The 21,526-nt window shown below is 41.2% G+C and overlaps 1 protein-coding gene across 4 annotated transcripts in view; it reads left to right on the top strand.

Annotated features, from left to right (window-relative positions):
• Nucleotides 1-21,526, top strand: part of Opcml (opioid binding protein/cell adhesion molecule like) — a 513,817-nt gene that overhangs the window by 476,405 nt on the left and 15,886 nt on the right. For 2 of the 4 annotated variants that reach the window (XM_076843550.2, XM_076843552.2), the window contains exons 4-5: nucleotides 20,623-20,760; nucleotides 21,136-21,256. In XM_076843550.2, coding sequence (XP_076699665.1) covers nucleotides 20,623-20,760; nucleotides 21,136-21,256 — 259 coding nt within the window. The remainder of the gene's footprint in view (nucleotides 1-20,622; nucleotides 20,761-21,135; nucleotides 21,257-21,526) is intronic. The other 2 variants (XM_076843551.2, XM_076843553.2) reach the window with 1 other exon arrangement.

Below are 21,526 nucleotides of genomic sequence, written 5' to 3' on the forward strand. Positions count from 1 at the left end.
TGACAGATCCAATACCCTTTACATGCTAACTATTGTTCTAGCTCCCACATGTGATGCTTCTTGATGGGAGTAAGTAGGTCCCCCACTCTCACCTACCTGTCCATGAAAACAAGGGGAATCATTTATCATTTGTTGAATGAATGGATGAATAATGTGGTGGTTTTGGACTAACCTAGAAGACAAAGTACTTTCAACTACTTTCTATTGCTCCTGACAACAGTGTAGGTGGAAATGAACAAGACACATCATGTGGGTATTAGACTATTTATATGGAGTTTTCTTCCAATTAAAATCTTTAAACCATAAAATAATTAACTAAAAATAAGTTTTAGAATCCCCTGCCCCGTGTGACCTCTCTTGCCTTAAAATTCCTCTGGCAATTATGAAAATTATTAGCTGTTTAATTCACAAAGCCTTGGACATCTTTTCTTTTGTTCTGACTTGCTACTTAAATTTTCATTATTATTTAAAGTTTCATATGTTTATGTATTGTTTCTTCTGTTTCACTGTGCTCTCCTTAACAATGGGGAAAATGTTTATCTTTAACTGAAGTTCAACAAAAGCCTCAATTTTCAGGGCTCCTCTCAACCTGCATAGGTGCCTCTCTGAGGAACAGAGAAAATGTATTGGGAAGGATATGAATGGCTATGAGGATGAGATAGCTGTTTTAGTTGGATTTTTCACTGCTGTGAACAAAATATGGAATAAGAATAATTTTAAAGAATAAAAAGTTTATTTGGGGCTCATAGTTTCAGAGGGCTTAGCCCATATACTCCATATTTCTGGGCCCGGGGCAGGTAGGACGTCATGATGGAAAGGTGTGGAGAAGGAAAGTACCTCAGAACATGGCACTGGGAAGCAAAGAGAGAGCTCTTCTCAGCATGGGTAAAGTATAAACCCCAAGGCCATACCCTCATCAGCCTACCTCTTCAGTCTCACCTTACCTGCCTATAGTTAGCACACAGTTAATTTTTATCAGGGGATTAATGTACCGACTAGGTTAAGACTTGCATATCCCTATCATTCCACCTCTAAACTTTCTTGGATTGTCTCACACATGAGCTTTTAGGGGATACTACATTAAAACCATAACAATAGCAAACACTAGATAATAAAATCCTAGGCTTGTACTCCCATATCCCAATCCAAATAAAGCACCTTCTTTTTATAACTTAATGAATCTTTAATATAGGATATCAGTGACACAGACAGGGGATTCTAGTACTTAAGTTTGGTACAGTCACTAACCACTTACCCATATCAGCTATTATGTTAACAGCTGACTGTTCTTCCCCAACTAAAATGTGAGATTCATGGGGATAGAGATTAGGTGTATCATAGGGAATCTTTCTTATGTAGGATTAATGAATTAGTAATTAATTTGACAAAGGAGGTGTTATGTAAATTTGTACGCCATCAATATCAAATTGACTTAGAATGTGTAACTCTCCAAAAGAGAACTTCTTTGAGTTTGCAGTGATTTGAATGAAGGGTGACTACATAATGTACTATCTAAACTGACACTATTTTGAAATGAAAGTAGTAGCATTCATAATCTCAACAGAACAACAGATGTAAACAAGGACTCTCTCTAGCAAGACAGGATATATAATCAAGTCTCCTGGGTGGCAGCTCTAGGGTTTTTTTTTTTTTTTTTTTTTTTGTCATGGATAGATCTGAAAATTTAACCTTTGCTAAAGGGGATATCTGTTCCAGTTTTTGTTACACAATTAGAAATAGTTATTACTTTCAAGCAACCATCCATTCCTTCTCTTGTCTTGCAGTTACTTCTCTCAAATGTTTGGGTGACTGAAGAATAAGACTACCCCCAGAATGAAAAAAAAAATTCTCTTGGGCTTGACTGAAATATCAATGAAAAGTTCAGGGATTCAAGTTCTCTGACACTAAAGGATTTAGAAATTCTTCTGCTTTTCAGCTAGCAAGGAAAGCAGCTGATGTGTTCCACTTATGCTACCATGGCCCTCCCAAGCCCCTTGGTAGATTTCTGTTCATGAGGATGATGACAGTTATATTAAGAGCAATACCAAAAATGAGAAATGTATAGGATATAATCATTAATAGTGAAGGCATTCCCCTGTGAGCATAAAGTGACTCTTGAGTTAACACCCCCACTCACCTGTAGCAGGTAGGTTATCTCAGCTCAGTGAATACTATAGGCTACTTTTCTAGCTAACAAACCATGTGATTTCTCTGAATCATCCATCCGATGGTGTATGATGTATTGTGTGAATATTGGCAAGGTAAGGGAATGTTGTCATCCTGTGCTGAATTTAAGGAGTATACAATTAAGCAGAGATTATTTAGACAAATCCTATTAAACTCTTTTACAATGCCAGCATTGGGAGCTTAGGATTTAGATCAGGCCATTTAAGAAAGTAGCTGTTACATTTTAGGAGATAGAGTTTGACCTGTAATATATCTAAGTTTATGTGATACATTCTATTATAATGGTGTTACACTCTGTTCATAAAATTACAAATGTCTCCCAGGAAAAGGGTGAGTCAAATGTTATACTGTCAGGGCCCTGGGCATGTTTATTCAGTCCAGGGTCAGTGCATGATTATTAAATCCTAGTGGAAAAAAATAAATTGACATTTTAGACTGAAAATCACACCATTTCTAGGTGGTGTGCATACTGGCTATGTGCAGATATTATATGTCCCTACAGTCATGAAGCAATTTATATGCTGGCATGGATTTCCTACAAGTCAGTCCATCCTATTTCCTATAGAGCTGACTTGATTATATCTGAAAGCAGCCCCTCACTTCTCTGCAATAGATGCCATTTAATCAGTTATAGGAAGTCACAAACTCTATTTGATTCCAGCAATTGAACTAGTGCCAAGTCCCCCACATGCCCCTGGTGCTGGTTCCCTCGTATCATCTGCTTTCGGTACTCACCCTGAAGTCCTCAGAGGGGCTATCATTATGAACAGCGTATGGAAGAGGCAGCGGTGCATCCCAACAGTGGAGGGCAGGATAACGAGGTACTTGGTGCCTCCTGATTAGATATCAGTTCACTGAAGCTTCACCTTGGAAAGGTGGACTCTGGCTCACGGAGCATTTGTCCTTGCCCTTTCAAATCCTCCTCCCATCATGAACTTTTAAGATTAGCTTTCCTGTTGCTGGGTTCTCCTAGGACTTGAATGCAAATGCTCATTTACTTAAACTTTATTTCTCATAGACTCTGGAAGAAGTTGCACTCATATATAAATAAATAGACATAAAAGGTGACTCTCTCATCATTTGGAGTCTTCAAATCATAGACCATATAAATGAGACTACTTATAAAACAATGTGCTTTGGAAGATCCAATTCAATAAACATTCATTGAATGATGCAGTTGTGATGTCTTTTATGTATTTATCTATGGTAGTAAGAATTGAACCCAGGGGCACTCTATCACTGAGCTACAGTCCTAACCCCTTTGTAATTTTTTTTTGTTGTTTTAATTTTAAATTTTGAGACAGGGTCTCAAAAAGCTACTGAGGATGCTCTGTTGTATTAGTCAGATTTATTGCCACTTGTGACTGAAAAACCTGATCAGCACAATTATAGAGGAGATTATTATTATGTGGGGGCTCAAGGTTTCAGAGGTTTCAGTCCATGGACAGCAGACCTCAGTTCTTGGTGCTCAAGATGAGGCAAGATGTTATAGTGGAAGAGTATTGCAGAGGGAAACAGCTCACATGATGATTAGGAAGCAGAGCAGAGGCTCCCCTTGCCAGATATAAAATACATGCTCCAAAGCCATACCCCCAATGACCTATCTCCTCCAGCCACACCCTACCCACCTTGAATTATCACTCAGTTAATCCCTATCACGGGATTAATTCACAGATTAGATCAAGGCTCTCATAACCCAATTATTTCTCCTCTAAACTTTCTTGCATTTCTCACACATATGTGAGGTATACCTCACATCCAAACTATATCACCTGGAACTTGTGACCCTCCTGTTTCTGTCCCCTGAGTCACTGGGATGCAGGTGAATGTCAACACACTTAGCCAGTCCCAGTATCTTAAACTGAAAAGAAACTATGTTGCCTAGCATGTCTTTATGCAGAGTATGACTCTTCTCTTGATGATCATGTGAAAGTGAGAAACTGTCCTGAGAAGGCAAAACCTGGGTAGAGCTGTTGGTTCATGGCTGTAATTTCCCTGGGGTTATTTAAAAGGAAATAATTTTCTTCTGGAACCAGAATTCACTAACCAAGAATCATCAGTATTTTTTCTCTGAAATTTAGTAAAAATGATAAAATTACCTACAATATTATTTCTACAATTTCTGCAACCACTACCTTATTCATTCTGTGCCCCTTCTTGCCTATTATGCATCCCAGATCTGCTGTTGAAATGAGAATGTTGTAAGTCTGCTTTGAATGCCATTTATTTCACATACTGAGTGATGTTGCTTTGTCCCATCCCTCCCATCTGTATAGCATATACTCTTTCCTTGAAACCCTGATGAGGGGTTTAAACACCATGCATAGGGGGAGGCTAGTTTTTGCTAGGTTTATGTTTATTTATGAACAATCAGTCTTTTTCTCAGAGCACTAGATGATGCAAGACTAGGACTGGGTTTCATTAGTGAATATTTACTTTTCATATTTTTCATCAAATCTTTTGTGAGGCCATACCACATGTCAGGAATTGCATTAGGCACTGGAAATGAGATAGATGATCCTGGAATTTACAGAATCTCTGTCCCTGTAGTGGGAGATGTAGGTGATTAAACAGGTGTCTCCATACTCATTGTAGGTTTCTCAACCTCAGCACTGGTGACAATAGGAGCCAGACTTTTCCTTTTCGTGGGTGTCCCCTGCACACTGTGGGACCATTGGCAGCATCCCTGGACCTCTGTCTCCTTGACCTAGGAGCATATCTCCCTGACCCCAATTATAACCAGTTATGGTGACCAAAATGTCCCCAAATACTAACAAGTGACCCCTGGGGGTAGAATCACAAAGCTGAAAATCACGACTCTAAGGTGACTAGTGTAATCATAAATGCAGGCTTTATGGTAGTCTGGAATAGGGACATCAGACAAAGACCTTAAGGTCAAGGAAGGTGTGTCCTTCAAGACCTAGCAGGAAACCCGTGGCAGGTTACACCCTGAATAACACTAGCCAGGTTTAATGAGGGGATTATTTAGGAGGTATGAATAAACCATACTCCAGGCTTCCTGATTCATAACAGCAGGGCTACTGAAGGCCCTGAGTTAACGGTGCAAGTGAGGCAGTTACTGAAAGCAAAAGGGAAAATTTGCATTGAGGAGTGGACTTGAGAGGGACTGTCTGTTTTGGTGAGGTGACACAGGCCTCAGAGGTGAATACATCTGAGCTCCCTATTTCCTTCCTTTGATCAACTGCTGAGTGTCCCACTGGACATGCCACCTAGAATCCAAAGGCAAGGGAGTCAGTTGGAGTACCTCATGGAAGTCAGATGCCCAGGAGAAAAAAGCAGATGAAACGGGGGAGAACGGTGCTAGGAAGATCAAAAAGGAAATCTCCAAATAGCAGACTTTCCTGAGGAGGTGACACCCCAGTGGAAGTCTTAAGGCTGAGTGTTTCCTGGGGATCAAGAAGCAGGGGAGCATGCATATAAAAAACACATATGACTTCTATTTTATAAATTTCTAGTTAAATTCTTCAGGCCCTATCCCTCTGGCTGGTGATAAATCTAAGGCAGGTTTGGGAAGACTATCTTCCCTTGTTAAAATACACAGAATGCTTAAAAAATTCTCAATTTTGTTTTAGTGACTAGTAATGGGTTTATTTTTTGAGCTCAAAAAGTGTTTGTTGAATAAAAGAACAAGGCAGGGATAGAGGGAGAAAGAGAAAAAAAGGGGGGAGGGATGGGTGGGCAAATTGATCATGGCTTCTAGATCTAGGCTCATTGTCACACAGCCTCAGGAGCTGTCACTTTCTGGTGATTTGCACAGGAAGTACACAGGTACTTGGCCACCTAAGGTGTCACCTCTAGAACCCCATGCCCAGACTGTCCATCCTCTCCCAGCCTGTCCCATATCCATCTCCATGAGCCCAGATTCTTTGTTTGCTTGTTTCTTTGAAACAAAAGCCTGGGTGGTAAGAATCTGGGTGCCTAGCAACTGCCTTAGACCCCATGACATGAAAGTCATTAACAACCCGGAGGCAAGGAGCTCAGCAAGGAGAATACACAAAGCCAGCCTTGCACCTGTTGGGATGGGGGAGAGCTCACGCCTCCCTTTCCTTCCAGTTTTCTACAGCTCTGAGAACAAAACACAAATGAGTTTCATAGCAGATTAGCCTGTCTTGTTATAGAAGAAGAGAGGGACTGGATCCAGAGAATGAGCAAAGCAGTTTAGGGGAATTAGAGGCTATTCAGTATGGCATAGAAATATAAGGGGCTCAAGTTTGAAAAAATGGTTAAGATAGTGGAAGATAGAAAGCAGGGGGCCTAAAGAACCTGGAAAGTCATTTAATTCATAGAATTTTTTTTTTACCAAGACTTGTAAAGAGTCATTTTTGTAACCTCAGAACATTGAAGGTGTGTACAGAAAGATTTCCACCAACCTACAAGAGATTAGCAGATGGCCCACATGTTCCAACAAGTCTGAAGCACCCAGACTATCAGGGACTTAATGGAGAACCCACAACAAAAGCAGCAGTCAGAGCTAAACACCAGATTCAGAGTACTCAGAAAGGCCTCAGTGCATACGGTCAGCATTGCAGTGCTCCAAATGACACAGCCAAATAGCCAGTAAATTATGCATTACTTATTTATACGTACCTGGTCATGCATTGACTCTTTGGGAATGTAAACACAAGAGCTAAGTGCTTTCTTCAACACATCAGCAGGACTAGTTGTATAGGTATCTGACCCCTGGTCTTCTAGAGTGTTCTGTGCCTGTCTCAGGAATTAACCTGGCTGCCTCCTCCTGTCCTCCCTGTATCCTGCTTCCCTCACCATCTCGTCAGTGTCCTTGCTAATTCGACAAAGTTAATACCTGATTAATAACTCCTATAATAGAAGAGTTCTTGGATGAGCTGTAGCTCCCATTTACAATCTGCTGGTGATTGAAAAATTATGTTCAGTTCAGTAATAATTGATGGAAATGATCTCTTCTTTTCTGCAGCTGATTTGCTTTGTAATTGTGATTTAATAATGTAAATATCTCTTGTTTTCTTCTCAAGATGAATTGCCTTCTGATTTGCTAAGCTCCAACCTTTTGGAGTTTTTTTTTTTTTTTTTTTTTTTTATCTCTTTGGTTGTTCTTATGAGATTCCAGGTGAAATGCAGTCCTTAGTTTCTGTATACACACACACACACACACACACACACACACACACACCATTGTGTCAATGGTTAGAAGAAATATATATATTATTTTTCAACCAGCTACTGACTAACAGAAATTAGAGCTAATAACACATTTTAGAAATCATCTAGACTGACCTCTTTGTATTCATCTTTGATAGGATAGGAGACTAGGGTAGCTAAATAACTTATCCAATTGTGAACAGAGATTGTTCCCCAATCTAGTACAATGCTATTTTCTAAATGAGAAAGTTGTAAAAGAACGGCTGTAATTTCCCTTGCTCTGTTGAATGTTTCCCTACTTTACTTGTATAGGCCACACGTACATCTGTCTCTGTATGCATGTATAATATATAGAAAGAAATATATATCAAATGTCATTTGCATTAATTCCATGATTTGCTATCAACATGCAATATTCTATAATTGAAAAAAAACTTTAGAGTTGATAAAAGAAAAGTAAACTCAAGGCCACATCATGGCTTATTCCCTTCAAAAGTCTCCTTCATTGGAAGCCTTAATTCTTCATGTATCAACAGATAAGAGGCTCCCAGCAGCTGCTCTGTATGGTTTGGTAAACACCAACCCTTTCCACCCACACATCTTGATGGAGGATATTGCAGTCCAGGTTTGTTGTGTTGGAGACTAGTCACCCTTCCAATGTTCCTTGTCTCTCTCATACAGAATAACATCATCTGCCAGCAAGATGGAGGCTTCATGCTTTCCAAGGCCATAAAACCCAACCTAAGAACTGGAGCTAGTGGGAAAGATGTCCAGTTGTCTATGGGATTCTTCATTTTTTCTAAGGAAAGATGTTAATATGAATAGAGACCTAGGGGGAGTGACCACTAAGTACAAGAAAATCCAGCAGAGGCAGGTGGATTTCTACACGGGGCCTGGGGAGTGGAGCTGTAGAGGCTGGTGAGCCCTTGTCTGAGCCATCACATTACAGTGTGCTCGGCAGCTCCACCATCCAAAACCAGAGCCAGTCCAAGTACCTAGGGCAGAAACAAGATTGAAAAAAAAAAAAATCCACACCTTCACACTTCACTCTCCACAAGTTCATCTCCACATAAATGCCGGGTGCTATTTGATGACAGCTATAGAAACCCTGCATACTGGATCTGAAGGACCATCGTGGACAGAATTAATAAAGAACAGTGGCTGAAGGATCCGTATCATAAGATAGACAGATCACCTCTATATTAGGAGACTGCGGCTAGGTGAAATAAAGTGCTCTGGGGTCCTGGCTGGTTTCATGAAAGGGAAGACCAGAACCTTACATTCATTGCCTTCCATTTGTTCCCTCAGCACTTGGTTCTCATCTGGTGTATCCATGGACGAGTTCTGACGGTGAACATGAACTGGATGATTTATGTAGTACCCAGCATCTTCATTACCTCAGATGCCCTTTTCCTCATCTCTCAATATTTGTTCTCTAGTTGGAAGGATTATCAAAGTAAGCCATGCAAAACTATGAAGAGATAATTTTAGCGAAGGAAGAGGAGGGCAGAAATCATAGAAAAGCATCATTTTCCTGCATTTCGAGTGTACCCTCGAACCCATGAAAATGGGCCTGAAATCATGTAAGTGGATGATTAGTTACACCTACAAGACATTACTCCAATCCACCCATCAAGAAGAGGGAATAAAGAACAGCTACTTGTCAAAATCTGCATGAATAGGAGACTTGGAAAGGAAAGGAAAGAATTAATTTCCCCCATTAACACAAGACATTACCCTCAGACACACACAGTCCTTCATAATTGTCAAAACCTCTCTTTCCTCCCTATCACCAAACAGCTATAGCACAGTGACAGATGAGAGCTACCTTAAAATTGACATGGTGTCTCTATTTTTTTGCCTGAGTTGTCAAGACACCAGATAAAGTGGGGGGCAACCTAGGGCAGTTCTGCACCATCTTTTCCTGACTACAGGGGCCTTACAGTACCTGATAGGTTCTGCAGCCGAAGCTGCTGAGCTGGAATTCTGTCCATCGACCCCATGATCTTCAGATTTCAAAACCTTAAGGAATTATTTAAGATTCTTGGACATGGGACCACATTGCTAGGTTATCAAAGATTGTAAAACAGTGAAACTGATAGTGACCTAACCTGATATACTTTTTGTATTTGATAGAAAATATAATAATTGAGGTTGGGGTTGCTAAAAATTACTGATTGAAAATCACATACTGTGTTAGAACAAAACTAAGATTATATCCAGGTGTTTTGATCTCTAATTCAGTGGTTTTATTCATTGTTCCTTCTACTGACATGGAGTTGTAGAAAGTCATGTGTATGAAGTCATTTCTAACGTGACCAGGCTAGGAGAGGCCAGGAAAAAGGAAGTTTCTAGAGAGAGGTCCGCTTAATCTTAGTTCAAATTACATGCAAAGGGGATATCGAGTTACCCAGAATAGTCCAAGGTACAGATGGGAATTGCCCTTGACAAGAAAGTTTCCAATGGGGCACCCTTGCCTCCAAGAGCAGAGTCTGTGCCCTCTGAATGCACAGCTCCTAATCCTTTCCTCTCAGCTGGCTGCTAGAGCTGAGTGAGTGAGCAATGCTATCTCCCTGTGATGCTTCAGAGCCCAGACCTTTATGCTCCATGAAGTGTGCAGAATGTCTCTGGCTGTTGCCTGCATGCCAATTGGGCTGGGCCAGTGGGTATTTTGCCTGGAAGCTAATACAAGCATTTCAAAAATATTAATGAACACTGATAATTAACATCATTGTCATGCGGCTGTTCTATTGGGAGATAATAGAGAACTAAGATAAGAGAGAAAATCAAAGAAAGGGAAAGAAAGGGAGGAAACAAGAAGAATGAGGCTGAGTCCAGGCCTATCTTCAAAAACTGGGCCATGCTTTTTCATAGAAAGGCATTTTCTTCAATAGCTTGGGAACACCCCAGGGCTGTTTCTTTTGGGAGTTTGGGCATCCAAACCATTTCAGAAAGCTATAGATCTGGTATCTGCTCTGCCTGGGATTGGGGCCAGGATCCCTTGAACCCTAGCTGGGTTTCCACCCTGCGTCAGCACTGCAGCCCTCTCTGGTTGGCTCTGGTTCCAGGCACCTGTTATTATCTCTCTTCCCAATGGCCTACAGGCTTATAGTGAATACATACACAGAGGATCTTTCTTGACCACTCTAGGACAGTACTGCCTATAAAGGTCCAAAGCATACTTGGAGGTAAACCACTGCCTCTAATTAGATTAAAAAGCATAGGTTCTGGCAACAAGCAACACCCAGGGCCAGATGGCAGAATTTCCACAGGCTGTAGGACCATAGCTGCCCAATTTATCATACAGCCAGTGTACCCTTAAGAGATGAAGACGACTGTTAATAAATGTGCTGGGAAAGCAGTTGTCAAAGTGGTGTCCCAGGATATCCATACTATAAAACAACAAATGTGTCATTGGTGTCAAAATAAAAACATGCACATGTTCCTAAATGCTGTGTGTGAGCAATGCTATGTTCTAATTAAGTGCATGATTACATGATTTCATTGTATAAACTTCAGAGAATGTACTTAGTGGCTTTTGGATGCAATGCAGATATGTGGTTCACCTCAAGTGTATGAAGAGGATGCTGGCAAAGCAGGACACACTGATGCACAGTCAACCGTTTTTTTATAAGTAGATATACATGCTGAAATAACAATAGAAATACAGTACGGTATGCACATAAATCAGCATAGCGATGTAGTTTTTTATTGCCATTATCAAGTATGATGCACTGAACATAATTGTGCATGCTATACTTTTATGCCACTGGCAGCGCAGTAGGTTTGTGAACATCAGCTTAACCACAAACATGTCATACATTGCACTATGACAGGGAACATGTCACTAGGGATAGGGATTTTGCACCTCCTTAAAATTATATAGAACCATGGTTGTATGTATATAGTCCATTGTTGATTAAAACATCATTATGTGGTGCAGGACTATAAATAAATCTCCATGGAAAGTGAGTCAGATTCAGTAGGTGTTTTAATGCTTCCCAAAGCTTACAAAAGCTAAAGCATTGACACTGAGATTGGTGTATTATTATAAATACTTAGAGTTCATATACACCTAACCCTGGCAGACTAAGACTCTTTAGGTCTACTGTGGGATCAAGAACTCACTTTTGCAAAGTGCCCTCAGGTAAGCCCACCTCCATGGCACAGCCTGTAATTCCAGCAACTGACAAGGTTGAAATAGGAGGATCACAATTTCTAGGCTAGCCTCAGTAGCTGAGCAAGGCCCTCAGCAATTTAGACCCTGTCCCAAAATAAAAAAAAGTATATAAAAACACTGGAGTTGTAGCTGAGTGGTAAAGTGTCCTTGGGTTCTGCCTCAAGTATCAAAAAATGTAGTGCTCTCATGCAATTCTTGGATTAAATAGTAACACTGTGGCTCAATACATTTTTGTTCCTCCAGAATATTGCTTTCTTCAAGAAACTAGGCCTGGGTGCCTGACAATGCCTGCTTAGGCTTCTTCAAGTAAGACTGAGTCCACCACTCTTAAGATTTATACAGATAACAGCATCAGTATTTCATTCAATGCCTTCATCAGGTCTTTTTGTTGTTTTTCAATTATTGAGTTTTATTTTGTTTTGTTTTTGTTTTATAAATGCAGTAGCCTTACTGCTCAAAACTCTTTTTGCCTCTAGTTGTCAATACTGAAATAACTCTGTTGGTTCAGAGGGCAAATAAAATAGTAATAATAATAAAAAAACCTGTAAAACAAAAGGTTTTCAAATATCCTTAAACATTTTGTCAATAACTTAGCTATTTAGACTCTGCTATTTAAAAATGGTGTCTTTTTTCCCTTTTCCCTCTATATTGTTTTGATCTGAACTGTTTGTGTTGTTTATATTAAAATATATTTTAGAATGTAAAAGCTAGCTCCTTTATTTTTAACTCAAGTACATTACTCTGTTAATCAAATGGATTTAAGCTTCAGTTCTCACCCTCCTCATTTTCATTCTGTGTGTGTATATGTGTGTCCAAATCTCACTTTCTCTGTCTGGCACATGCTCTGCACTTTCATTCGAAAGGAATGTGCTGCATCCTTTGGAGTCACTCATTCAGGACCACCCCCAATGGGCCAAAAGTCCTAGAATCTAGTTTCGTCCTAATTCTTCTACACATAATGATACCATCTCAGAACAGAATACAAACACAGTCTGTCTAAGCATCCACTGTAGTTTTGAAAGAAGCTACTCTTGTCTTTATGTTGTTGGTGGTTATATTTGGGGCTCTTAGTGCTGGGGACTGGCAAGGGCAGAAAACACTAGACCTGATTATGTGGGGGGTGCCATCCTTGGCATTGCCTCCTCCTGTCCACCAACCTGGCAAAACTCTCTACTTCCTCTGTCTTTATCTTTGGGGCCAGTTAAACCAGATAAGTCACTTGATGCCTTCTCTTCCTGTATCATTCTCAGTTATCCCCAATCAGAAGAGAGGGGATGGAAACACTTCCATCACTCTCACCCATTCATAGAGGGAAGGACTTCAGAAACTCACCACTGCCAGGGAATTTCTCTGTGCCCCCAGCTACCAGGAGCTTTATTGCTGTACTTCTTCCCTTACTCAAAGCTCAACGAACTTTCACGGGAACACGTTGATCCTATCGTTAGCCAACTTACTGTCAGCCTCAGGGATGGCAGCCAGCAAGAATGCCCTGGATGGGGCAGGCCACCCCTCCCCCAGGGAAGATCCTGGCGGCGACAGCCTGAGAAGGGTTGTCTGAGCCCAAGACAAAGTGCTTTTGTCACAGCCAGCAAGTGAGACATTGACCCAGAGGCTGAGTCTCCAAACCAAAATGACTTTAGCACAATTCAATTGCTTGTATTAATTAAGAGAAAATGGAATAGTGGGTTTATCACACTTTTCATTAACTCCAATGCAGTGAAGGAAAGAGTGGATCTGGAAGCCAGGAGCAGGCGAAGATGCTTGGCACTGCTGTCCACACTCCCTGGCTTAATTAAGGGTGGGGGGAAGAACTGCTTACTGCCAAGGGTTCTAAGGAGAGCTAAAGTATTGGGAGTTCTTTCAATGTTCAGAGGAGAAAAATACAGGTCAAAATAACAAGAAGAAGAGAGGGGATTTTTGTGCAGATACAGAGATTCCTGACCTCTAGCCACTAGGTATAATGTGAACATATGCTGTATATTTAGCCCACACTAGATGCCCTAAGAACTTCAAAGTAGTGGAAAATGTCATTTCTGCTCAGGGTGCTTGCATTTCAGACAACGGGATGACAACTACATGGTATGGAGCAAACACTATAATAATCAGATTCTGTGGGCCCAACTGTGTCCCAACTGCTAAAACCCGATGCCAATTCCAAATGCAAGCATAGTCCCAATGTTTTTAACTTTCAAAATAAGAGCTCTTGTGTCATGATTGGTAATCATGCCACGAGATCTCTAGGAAGGAGGGAGAACCCTATTCCAAACACTCACAGTTTTAGAAGGCAGCTTCCTTCTACCTGTTCACTCTTTTGTCTCCCCATGGAAAAGGGTTAACTAAAGAACATATTAAATAAATTTCTTGAACATCCGTTGGATCTAGTTAAAATGGAATAAGACCATTATCTAGAAGTAAGTACAACACCCCTGTTTCCCATCACCTTCCTGGCCAACATTTGCCTGAGTTCAGAGACCTTATGATCCTGCCCTCCACATTCCATATGGCTCTCATTAACACTCTAACCTGTGGCTGAGTAACCAAGCCATGTGTCCCAGTGTGCAAGCCCAGCTGTCATCAGCACACAAGGGAAAAGGCAGAAACCTCCATGTCACCTCTGCATCCCTGGCCCAGAGTTTAGTCCAGCTCAATGACAAGAAAGCTGGTCTTTTGATCTGCTCAGAGCTATTTTTGTGGTGATGTTCTGTTGGTCAATATCCTGGACAGAAAAAAAAAAAAAACAGAGTGGGTGGATTTGAGCACACTTCCCTTCAGGAAATTCTGAGTCCTTGCCTCATCCTACTCACCTCATAAGCAAGAAGCTTTGGGGTGGGTGGGCACAGATAGCCTTGAGTGCTTCCTTTTCTTGCTCCGGACCTCCATGGCAGGATTTCCAGCAAATACACAGCATGTCAGCCAATTCTCATGTCATTATAAGTATAGTATGGTCTTGGTGGGCACAAAGTCTTTGTTTTTTTGATAGCTAGGATTGCTGGCTAGCTTTGGTACACAGTAGGCAAAGGCTATTTCCCAACATGAATAAAAAAGCTTCATTGTCGCTTAACAGGCCAGAAATAATTATGCACACAATTGCCTGTATATATAGTTCCAACTTTCCAAATTCAAGATCAACTGGGATCATATATAAGGGTCCTTTCTGTCGGGCATCAGGGAAATTCATTCTCTTATTTTCTAGAAATTCTCTCATTTGAACCAAATAGACAACTGTGGTGCCCACAATCTCTTCATTCCCTCTGGCTTCCTTCTGGCCACGTACTTCTCCCTCTCTCTTCCTCCTCTGAGTTCCCCTTCTCCGTAATTTTTCCTGTCTTTTATGCCGCCTGACACTCTCAGCCCTCCTCCATGATCTCATCTGCTGTTCACTCCTCTATAGCAATCACTCCAGCGCATGTTCCTCTGTGAGTCACCTCCTGACAGGTCTCATGGCAAAAGCTGTGATAGGAGATGGCATTTAACCTCACAGAGCAGTTTCCATAGATAAAGCCACAGCTGTATGCAGCATTTATACAGAGACAGTGAATATGGGGACACCGAGGGTGCAACTTTCAGGCATTTTCAAAAGAAAGGCCAGTTGAGTTTTGTCTCAAGGCGAGGATGATTATTTTGATGATGTGCATAGTCAGGTAAGGGGACAGGCCACATTCTAAATTTGTTCCCAGGAGTTTCCAGGCAGAAGAAAATAGATTTTATCAGGAATGTTAATCCAAAAATGTGAAGGTTAAAATCATTGACCCATCATGTTTCCAAATCTAGGCTTCTTGGGAATTGGCTGAGAAATTAGAAGGAGAATCTGATGCAAGTCTAATGGCTAAGATGCCCCTGGCAGGGGACCCTGGGATGCATAAGAGGGGAAGCAGGTCAAGAAGCTTCTGGATTGTCCCCTGGGCTTCCTGGTAGATCTCTTTTTCTCAGATGTTTAGATTTATTCCCTCTGTATCACACCTGTCTGACCTACTCTACCTTATGTGAGAGATCTAGAAGTGACAAAGAACTGAAATATTAAGCCTAATACAGAAACACACAAACTGCTTCAAGATCTGGATTCATGAGATTGCTCACCCTCCAAGGTGAAGGATCTTTTCCCTAAATCATCTCTCCACCACCCAAAGTGTCCAACACAACACCTTGCTCATAACAGGTATCAATTAAATGACTGCCAATAACCTCAGGGACCGCAAGCAAGCAAAGCAGCTTTCTCTTTCTCACCCAGTTTCTCTGTCTGCTCCTGCACTGTAAGACGGAGCAGTTCCTGACTGTGGCTGTTGCATATTCTTTGTATTCTGTGACTGTGCATCCACAAGTTTGCTCACCCACCCCCAAGCATGCATACTATATCTGAGAGGCTGACCTCCCACATCCCCTGATAAATGGCACTATTTGTATCCTTGCAGATCTTAATCTCACTTATATAATGAATTGAACTTATCTTTTTTTGAAGTGCTCTTTCCTTGGAAGGCAACAACCATCCCATCCCCCCATTTTCCCCCCTGCATTTATGCTACTCATTCAGAATAAGCTTTCTGTTGCTTTCAGTCATGTTATGTGAGATGCCTGGATGCTTAGGGCAGGTTCATAATACCTCTGGGTTATTGGCTTATTACAGGACATTGCACTATAAGGAGAAACTCTGGGCAGACATGGTACACACACACACACACACACACTATAGTTTTGTAGCCTTTAAAATAATCCCTTTTAAATAAGTGCCCAGAATCTTCTGGTGGCTCCCCGGGCCATCTTGCCTATCCCAGCTGTCATTCTCCCCATCTTCACTCCAACAAATTCTTCCTTCTCCTCCTGTCTTCTTCATCCCCTGTGATCTCCCAGCCCCATATATCTACCTGTAACTCCATAGTTAGCAATGATGCTTCCTGGAAGCTAGCAAAGGGGATTCAAACACTGGTTGACTTCTACCTCCTTCTCTGCAGCATGGAATCAAAATTTTATACTGCAGCCAGAACCAGAGAGGACAGAGCAGGCATTCAGCTTCTTGGTCTCCTAGGTCTCTAGGCATTTAGCAACCCAGATTGATTGTGCTTCAAATATTTTGCCAAGCATTGAAAATAGTTAAGAACATATAAGTCTCCTTTGCTGGGCCTTTTCCTATTTTCCAGGAAGGAGTCTGTGTTTATGGGGGATTTTGTTTGTCTATTTCTAATCACAAAGAATCAATACAACGTTTATTTTCAAATGTCTTGATTCCTGTCTCAGTGTATCTTCTGAGCCCTGACCTCCTAAGATAGTGTGTCTCTTGAGATGCAGACTCCACAGGAATCTCAGTATGAGGGGTGCTCAGTGTATTTTCTTAACCAGATGCTCTTTATAGACTATATTAGTCAGCTTCCTGTTACTATGAACAATGACCCAAGGTACTCAACTTTTTAAGACAAAAAGGTAATTTTGGCTCACAATTTTTAGAGGGTTCTATCCATGATTGGTTGTCCCTGTTGTTTTTGTTCCTATGGTGAGGCAGTACATCATGATAGGAGCATGTGACAGAGGAAGACCACTCAACTCATAGTCAGGAAACAGAAAGGGAGAGAGAGATGAAAGAGGAGAAGGGGCCAGAATCTCACTATCCTCTTTTTTTTTTTTAAGAGAGAAAGAGAGAGAGAGAAAGAGAGTGACAGAGACAGAGAATTTTTTAATATTTATTTTTTAGTTTTCAGCAGACACAACATCTTTATTTGAATGTGGTGCTGAGGATCGAACCCGGGCTGCATGCATGCCAGGCGAGCACACTACCGCTTGAGCCACATCCCCAGCCCCAACTATCCTCTTTGAGGACACATCTCTCCTGATCTCCAATCAGGTCCCACCTCTTAGAGTTTCTACTATCTCCTAAACAGCTCTAATCAGGGATCAAACATCCACCACGTGGGCCTTTAGGTGACATTTAGGATCCAAACAACCACATAGACCTATATAATTGTGAGTGTGTAAGAGTGAACCAGTGTCCAGTCCTGTGTGCTGCCTGATGACGTCTGTGCTCAGTATGGTCTCCAGCCCAGCAGCATGAGCAGCACCTGCGCACTTGCTGGAAATGCAGAATCTCATACCCTGCTCCAGACCAACTGAATCAGAATCTATACTTCTAAGAAGTCCCTGAGGAATTTATATGCAAATTAAAATCTGAGAAGCACTTACTTTATCGGACAAACTTGACAAAATTCGTTTTCTCGCTTAATGAGGTAGTATTATCATAACGATCCCCATTTCACATGAAATGTATTTTTTTGCTGTCACATATCCATCCCATAAAAGCAGCATTGCGGCAAATGAAAATAAGTTCCCACATTCCAGAGACTGGTCATGTTGTCTGGTAATTCTCCACAAAGAACCCAGGATCTGTCCTACTCATACAAATGCTCATGGCCTCTTCCTTCTTTGAAGCCACCCAGTGCCTTTATGTGAGTCAGCACTTCTCAGTTGATTTGCACACATTTCTCAGTTAATTGGCATGCATGGATGATGCTTTATCAGGAGGTTTTATCGATATGGCCAGTGTCCACTGTGCAGCATGAGTGGGTCTTTCTTGCTCTCCCCAAGGAAGGGAAAACAGTGACTCTGCCTGAGGTTCCTGCCAGGTCCAGGGCAGATAGCTCATTTGTTGGAGTAAATGCAGTGTGGTTCAGTTACTTCTAAGAAATACTCCATGGTATATTTTCAAAGAATAATGGAGTCTTAGGAAGAAGAGACCAGAATTCCCATTCTGCCATTGTTATTCATTGTAGAAACAGTGAAGTGAGACTGGAAATTCATTTTGGTGTTTGATTTTATTGTTGCTTCATCCTTAAAAATGCTCACATTGATCAGCCAGCATTGTTCCAAAAGGAAAGGTAAGTTTTATCTTTGTTAGACTTCCCAAAATAAATACTCTCTGAATCCCCTTAACTCTGAGATTCTAAGAGAAAAGAAAGGGGGGGAAGGATGAGAAGGTGCTTGCATTCCCTGATTAACCTTGAGGAGACTGAATATGATCTAGTCTGGATAACAGAATGGCTATTGGGGTAGGAGTCCTTGAGTAGCAACACTGTCCTGAGATCTCAGCAAATGGGGCCCGCTTTCAGGTCCCTGGAGGTACCACATCCTGATGCTCTTCTGCAAAATGTTCTAAGCTCTTCTCTCACCCCTAGGGATAGGTGAGGTGAGCGATAACATTCAGGGGGGCATGCCCATGCTAGGTCAGGAGTGTGGAGTCGCTCTGTTCCCCTTGAGAGACACTCTTCAGACATTCTTCAGCACCTGGCAGACACTCTTCGCATGGTTCTTCCAGGTTCCCCATTGACTCTGAACATCATACCCATGTAGTTCTTGGAGCCTTGTCACCAGGTGCAGGTTCTAGAAAGGTGGTGTGACAAATTCCTTTGGGCTACTGTAATATTTCCCCATGAAATTATGTGGGATTGAGCTATCAGAAAAGAACTGATGGGGGGACTGTGGTCATGGCTCAGTGGTAAAGTGCTTGCCTAGCACATGTGAAGCACTGGGTTCTATCCTCAGCACCACATACAAAATAAATAAATAAATAAATAAAAATAAAGGTATTATGTCTATCTACAAATAAAAATATTTTTTTAAAAAAAGAAAAGTACTGTTTGTGGTGATGACTTCTATTTTTATATAGATAGGAGCCCTGAAAAAAATATTTTCCTGGTGTACCATACCTTTTAGCAATGACTTTGCCAACAACATCCAAAGACTGATATTTCATCCTACATAGATATGATTCTAAGGTAGGGGATGGAGATGGGTAGTCACCAAGTGCCAAAGAGCAAATGAGCTGGGGATGTGGGCACAGTGAGAGGTGGGAGGTCCTCAAAGCTTGGACTTGTAGCAGAGTCAGGGTGCCAAAGCACCTGAGTTTCAACCCCACCATTAGCTCCTCTCCACAGACACCTTGGATGGACCCAGATATGGTTGAATAAGCACCAATGGTAAGAATGTAACCCTATAGGGTATTGGGGAAAGTTATAAAGAGTTTCAATTGCCCTGAGCTCAAAAGGAACCAGGTAGCAGGTATATGAGAAAGGAAGATGGCTGTGCCTTCTTGACCTTCCTGCTGGCTGGGTTTTCACCACAGCCAGGTGTTTCAACAGAGCTCAGAAAATTTGACACAGGGGCTCTTCTCTCACACTGAACTATAGGGAATGGGATAATCAGAAAGGGAGAGGACCCAGATTGTTACAAGAGCTCATGATGATGGATAAAAGCAAAGCAAATTTTGTAGTGCTCAACTATTTTGAATAATGAGTTTCAAATTTCACAAGTATTTGAGAAGGATAACTCCCAAATGCGTTCAAAATCAGGTATTAAAATACCTAAGCTGTTTTAATAACCACAGATTTATCATTTGAAGCTGACTACCATTTATTTATGTTTGCAAATGCTTATTGTGAATCTAATACATAGTAGTCACATGGTGCTTTCTCATTCAGTTATTCTTCACTCTTTCTTCCTTACCAATTTTTAAATGTTTTATTTTTTATTAGATAAATAAAAATTGCATTTATTTATTGTATACAACATGATGCTTTAAAATACATATTAATTGTAAAATGCCTCAATCAAACTAGTTATTCTCTACCTCAGTTTGAATCTAAACCAGTTGTTTTGATTTTATTTGTCTTAAAATGTAAAATATTCACTTATTTGTTCTGGAAGTAGTTAGTAGCTTGTGTTCTATATATAAAGACATCTCTACATAGTGCAAAATTAGCATATTGCTCATATAACATAAAGTTATTCCACATGTTTTATAATATTATTCATCATGACAATTCTCTTTGAAACATCAAAAATTTTTCTAATGTGGTAGGGTCTTTATTATGTATATCCTTAATCCTCATAATACATAATACATGTAAGAAAAACACTGATATGCCTTTTTTATCAAATGTCTTTAAAAAGTTAAAGTGGCTTGGCTGAAAGAACATTGACCCAAGACTCAGGCAGGGAATTTCTGTCTTCACAGTGCCCTCCCTATATCGTTGATGGGCTGTTCAAACCCACTGGTCACCACCATAACTATTCTATCCACTGTGGCTCTGTCCCTGGTTTAACCGTCTCTCCGTTGTTTTCTCTCTCTTTCTCCCCAGAAGGCCAGGGCTTTGTGAGTGAGGATGAGTACCTGGAGATCTCTGACATCAAGCGGGACCAGTCTGGGGAGTATGAATGCAGCGCCCTGAATGATGTTGCCGCACCCGATGTGCGGAAAGTAAAAATCACTGTGAACTGTGAGTTGACCGGCTGTCCGAGAATGCTGGGGGACAAGAGGGAATAGACCCACATTCGAGTGGCTGCCAACAGGAAGATTCTTTACAGATGGCTTTGTCCCATTCTTGTCTCCATTGCCTTCTGTCCATGGAGTCTTCCTGAGACCCTCAGAGCTCTCAGCCAGTGGAGACAGCTGCTAATTTAGACTTGGTCTGAAGGCCAGAAGAAGATGCTGTTGTCATCACAGTGTCTTACAGGGAGTTCTTTCTCTGGTTATTTTACTGGGAAGGAATTGTGCCACCAGACACAGCAAATGGCTGGACATGCCTCTCATCTTTCATTGGAATCACTCTGTATGGTTTTGTTGTTTGTTTCCTTGTTTATTTTGTCCACAGACCCTCCCTATATCTCAAAAGCCAAGAATACTGGTGTTTCGGTTGGCCAGAAGGGCATCCTGAGCTGTGAAGCCTCTGCGGTCCCGATGGCTGAGTTCCAGTGGTTCAAGGAAGACACCAGGTACCTCTGAAGTCGGGCAGCTCTGAAGCAGAGCTGATGCACCATTCCTCACATGGAAGGAAGATGATAAAGTACAGGAGAAAGATAAGGCAAAATCAAAATGTGTTACAGCCTCCTTAGTGACAGAGTCTCTGTTTAGAACTAGGAGAATAAAAATGAAGTAAGCTGGAAAGAGACAAAATGAACTGATCTTGTTTCAGAATCTGAGATGAGTTTTAGATGTGGCAGTCTCTGATGACTAGAAATCAAAACATTTTGAGTGTTGAGTGT

Source organism: Callospermophilus lateralis, chromosome 2 (assembly GCF_048772815.1).
Source record: "Callospermophilus lateralis isolate mCalLat2 chromosome 2, mCalLat2.hap1, whole genome shotgun sequence".
NCBI lineage: Eukaryota > Metazoa > Chordata > Mammalia > Rodentia > Sciuridae > Callospermophilus > Callospermophilus lateralis.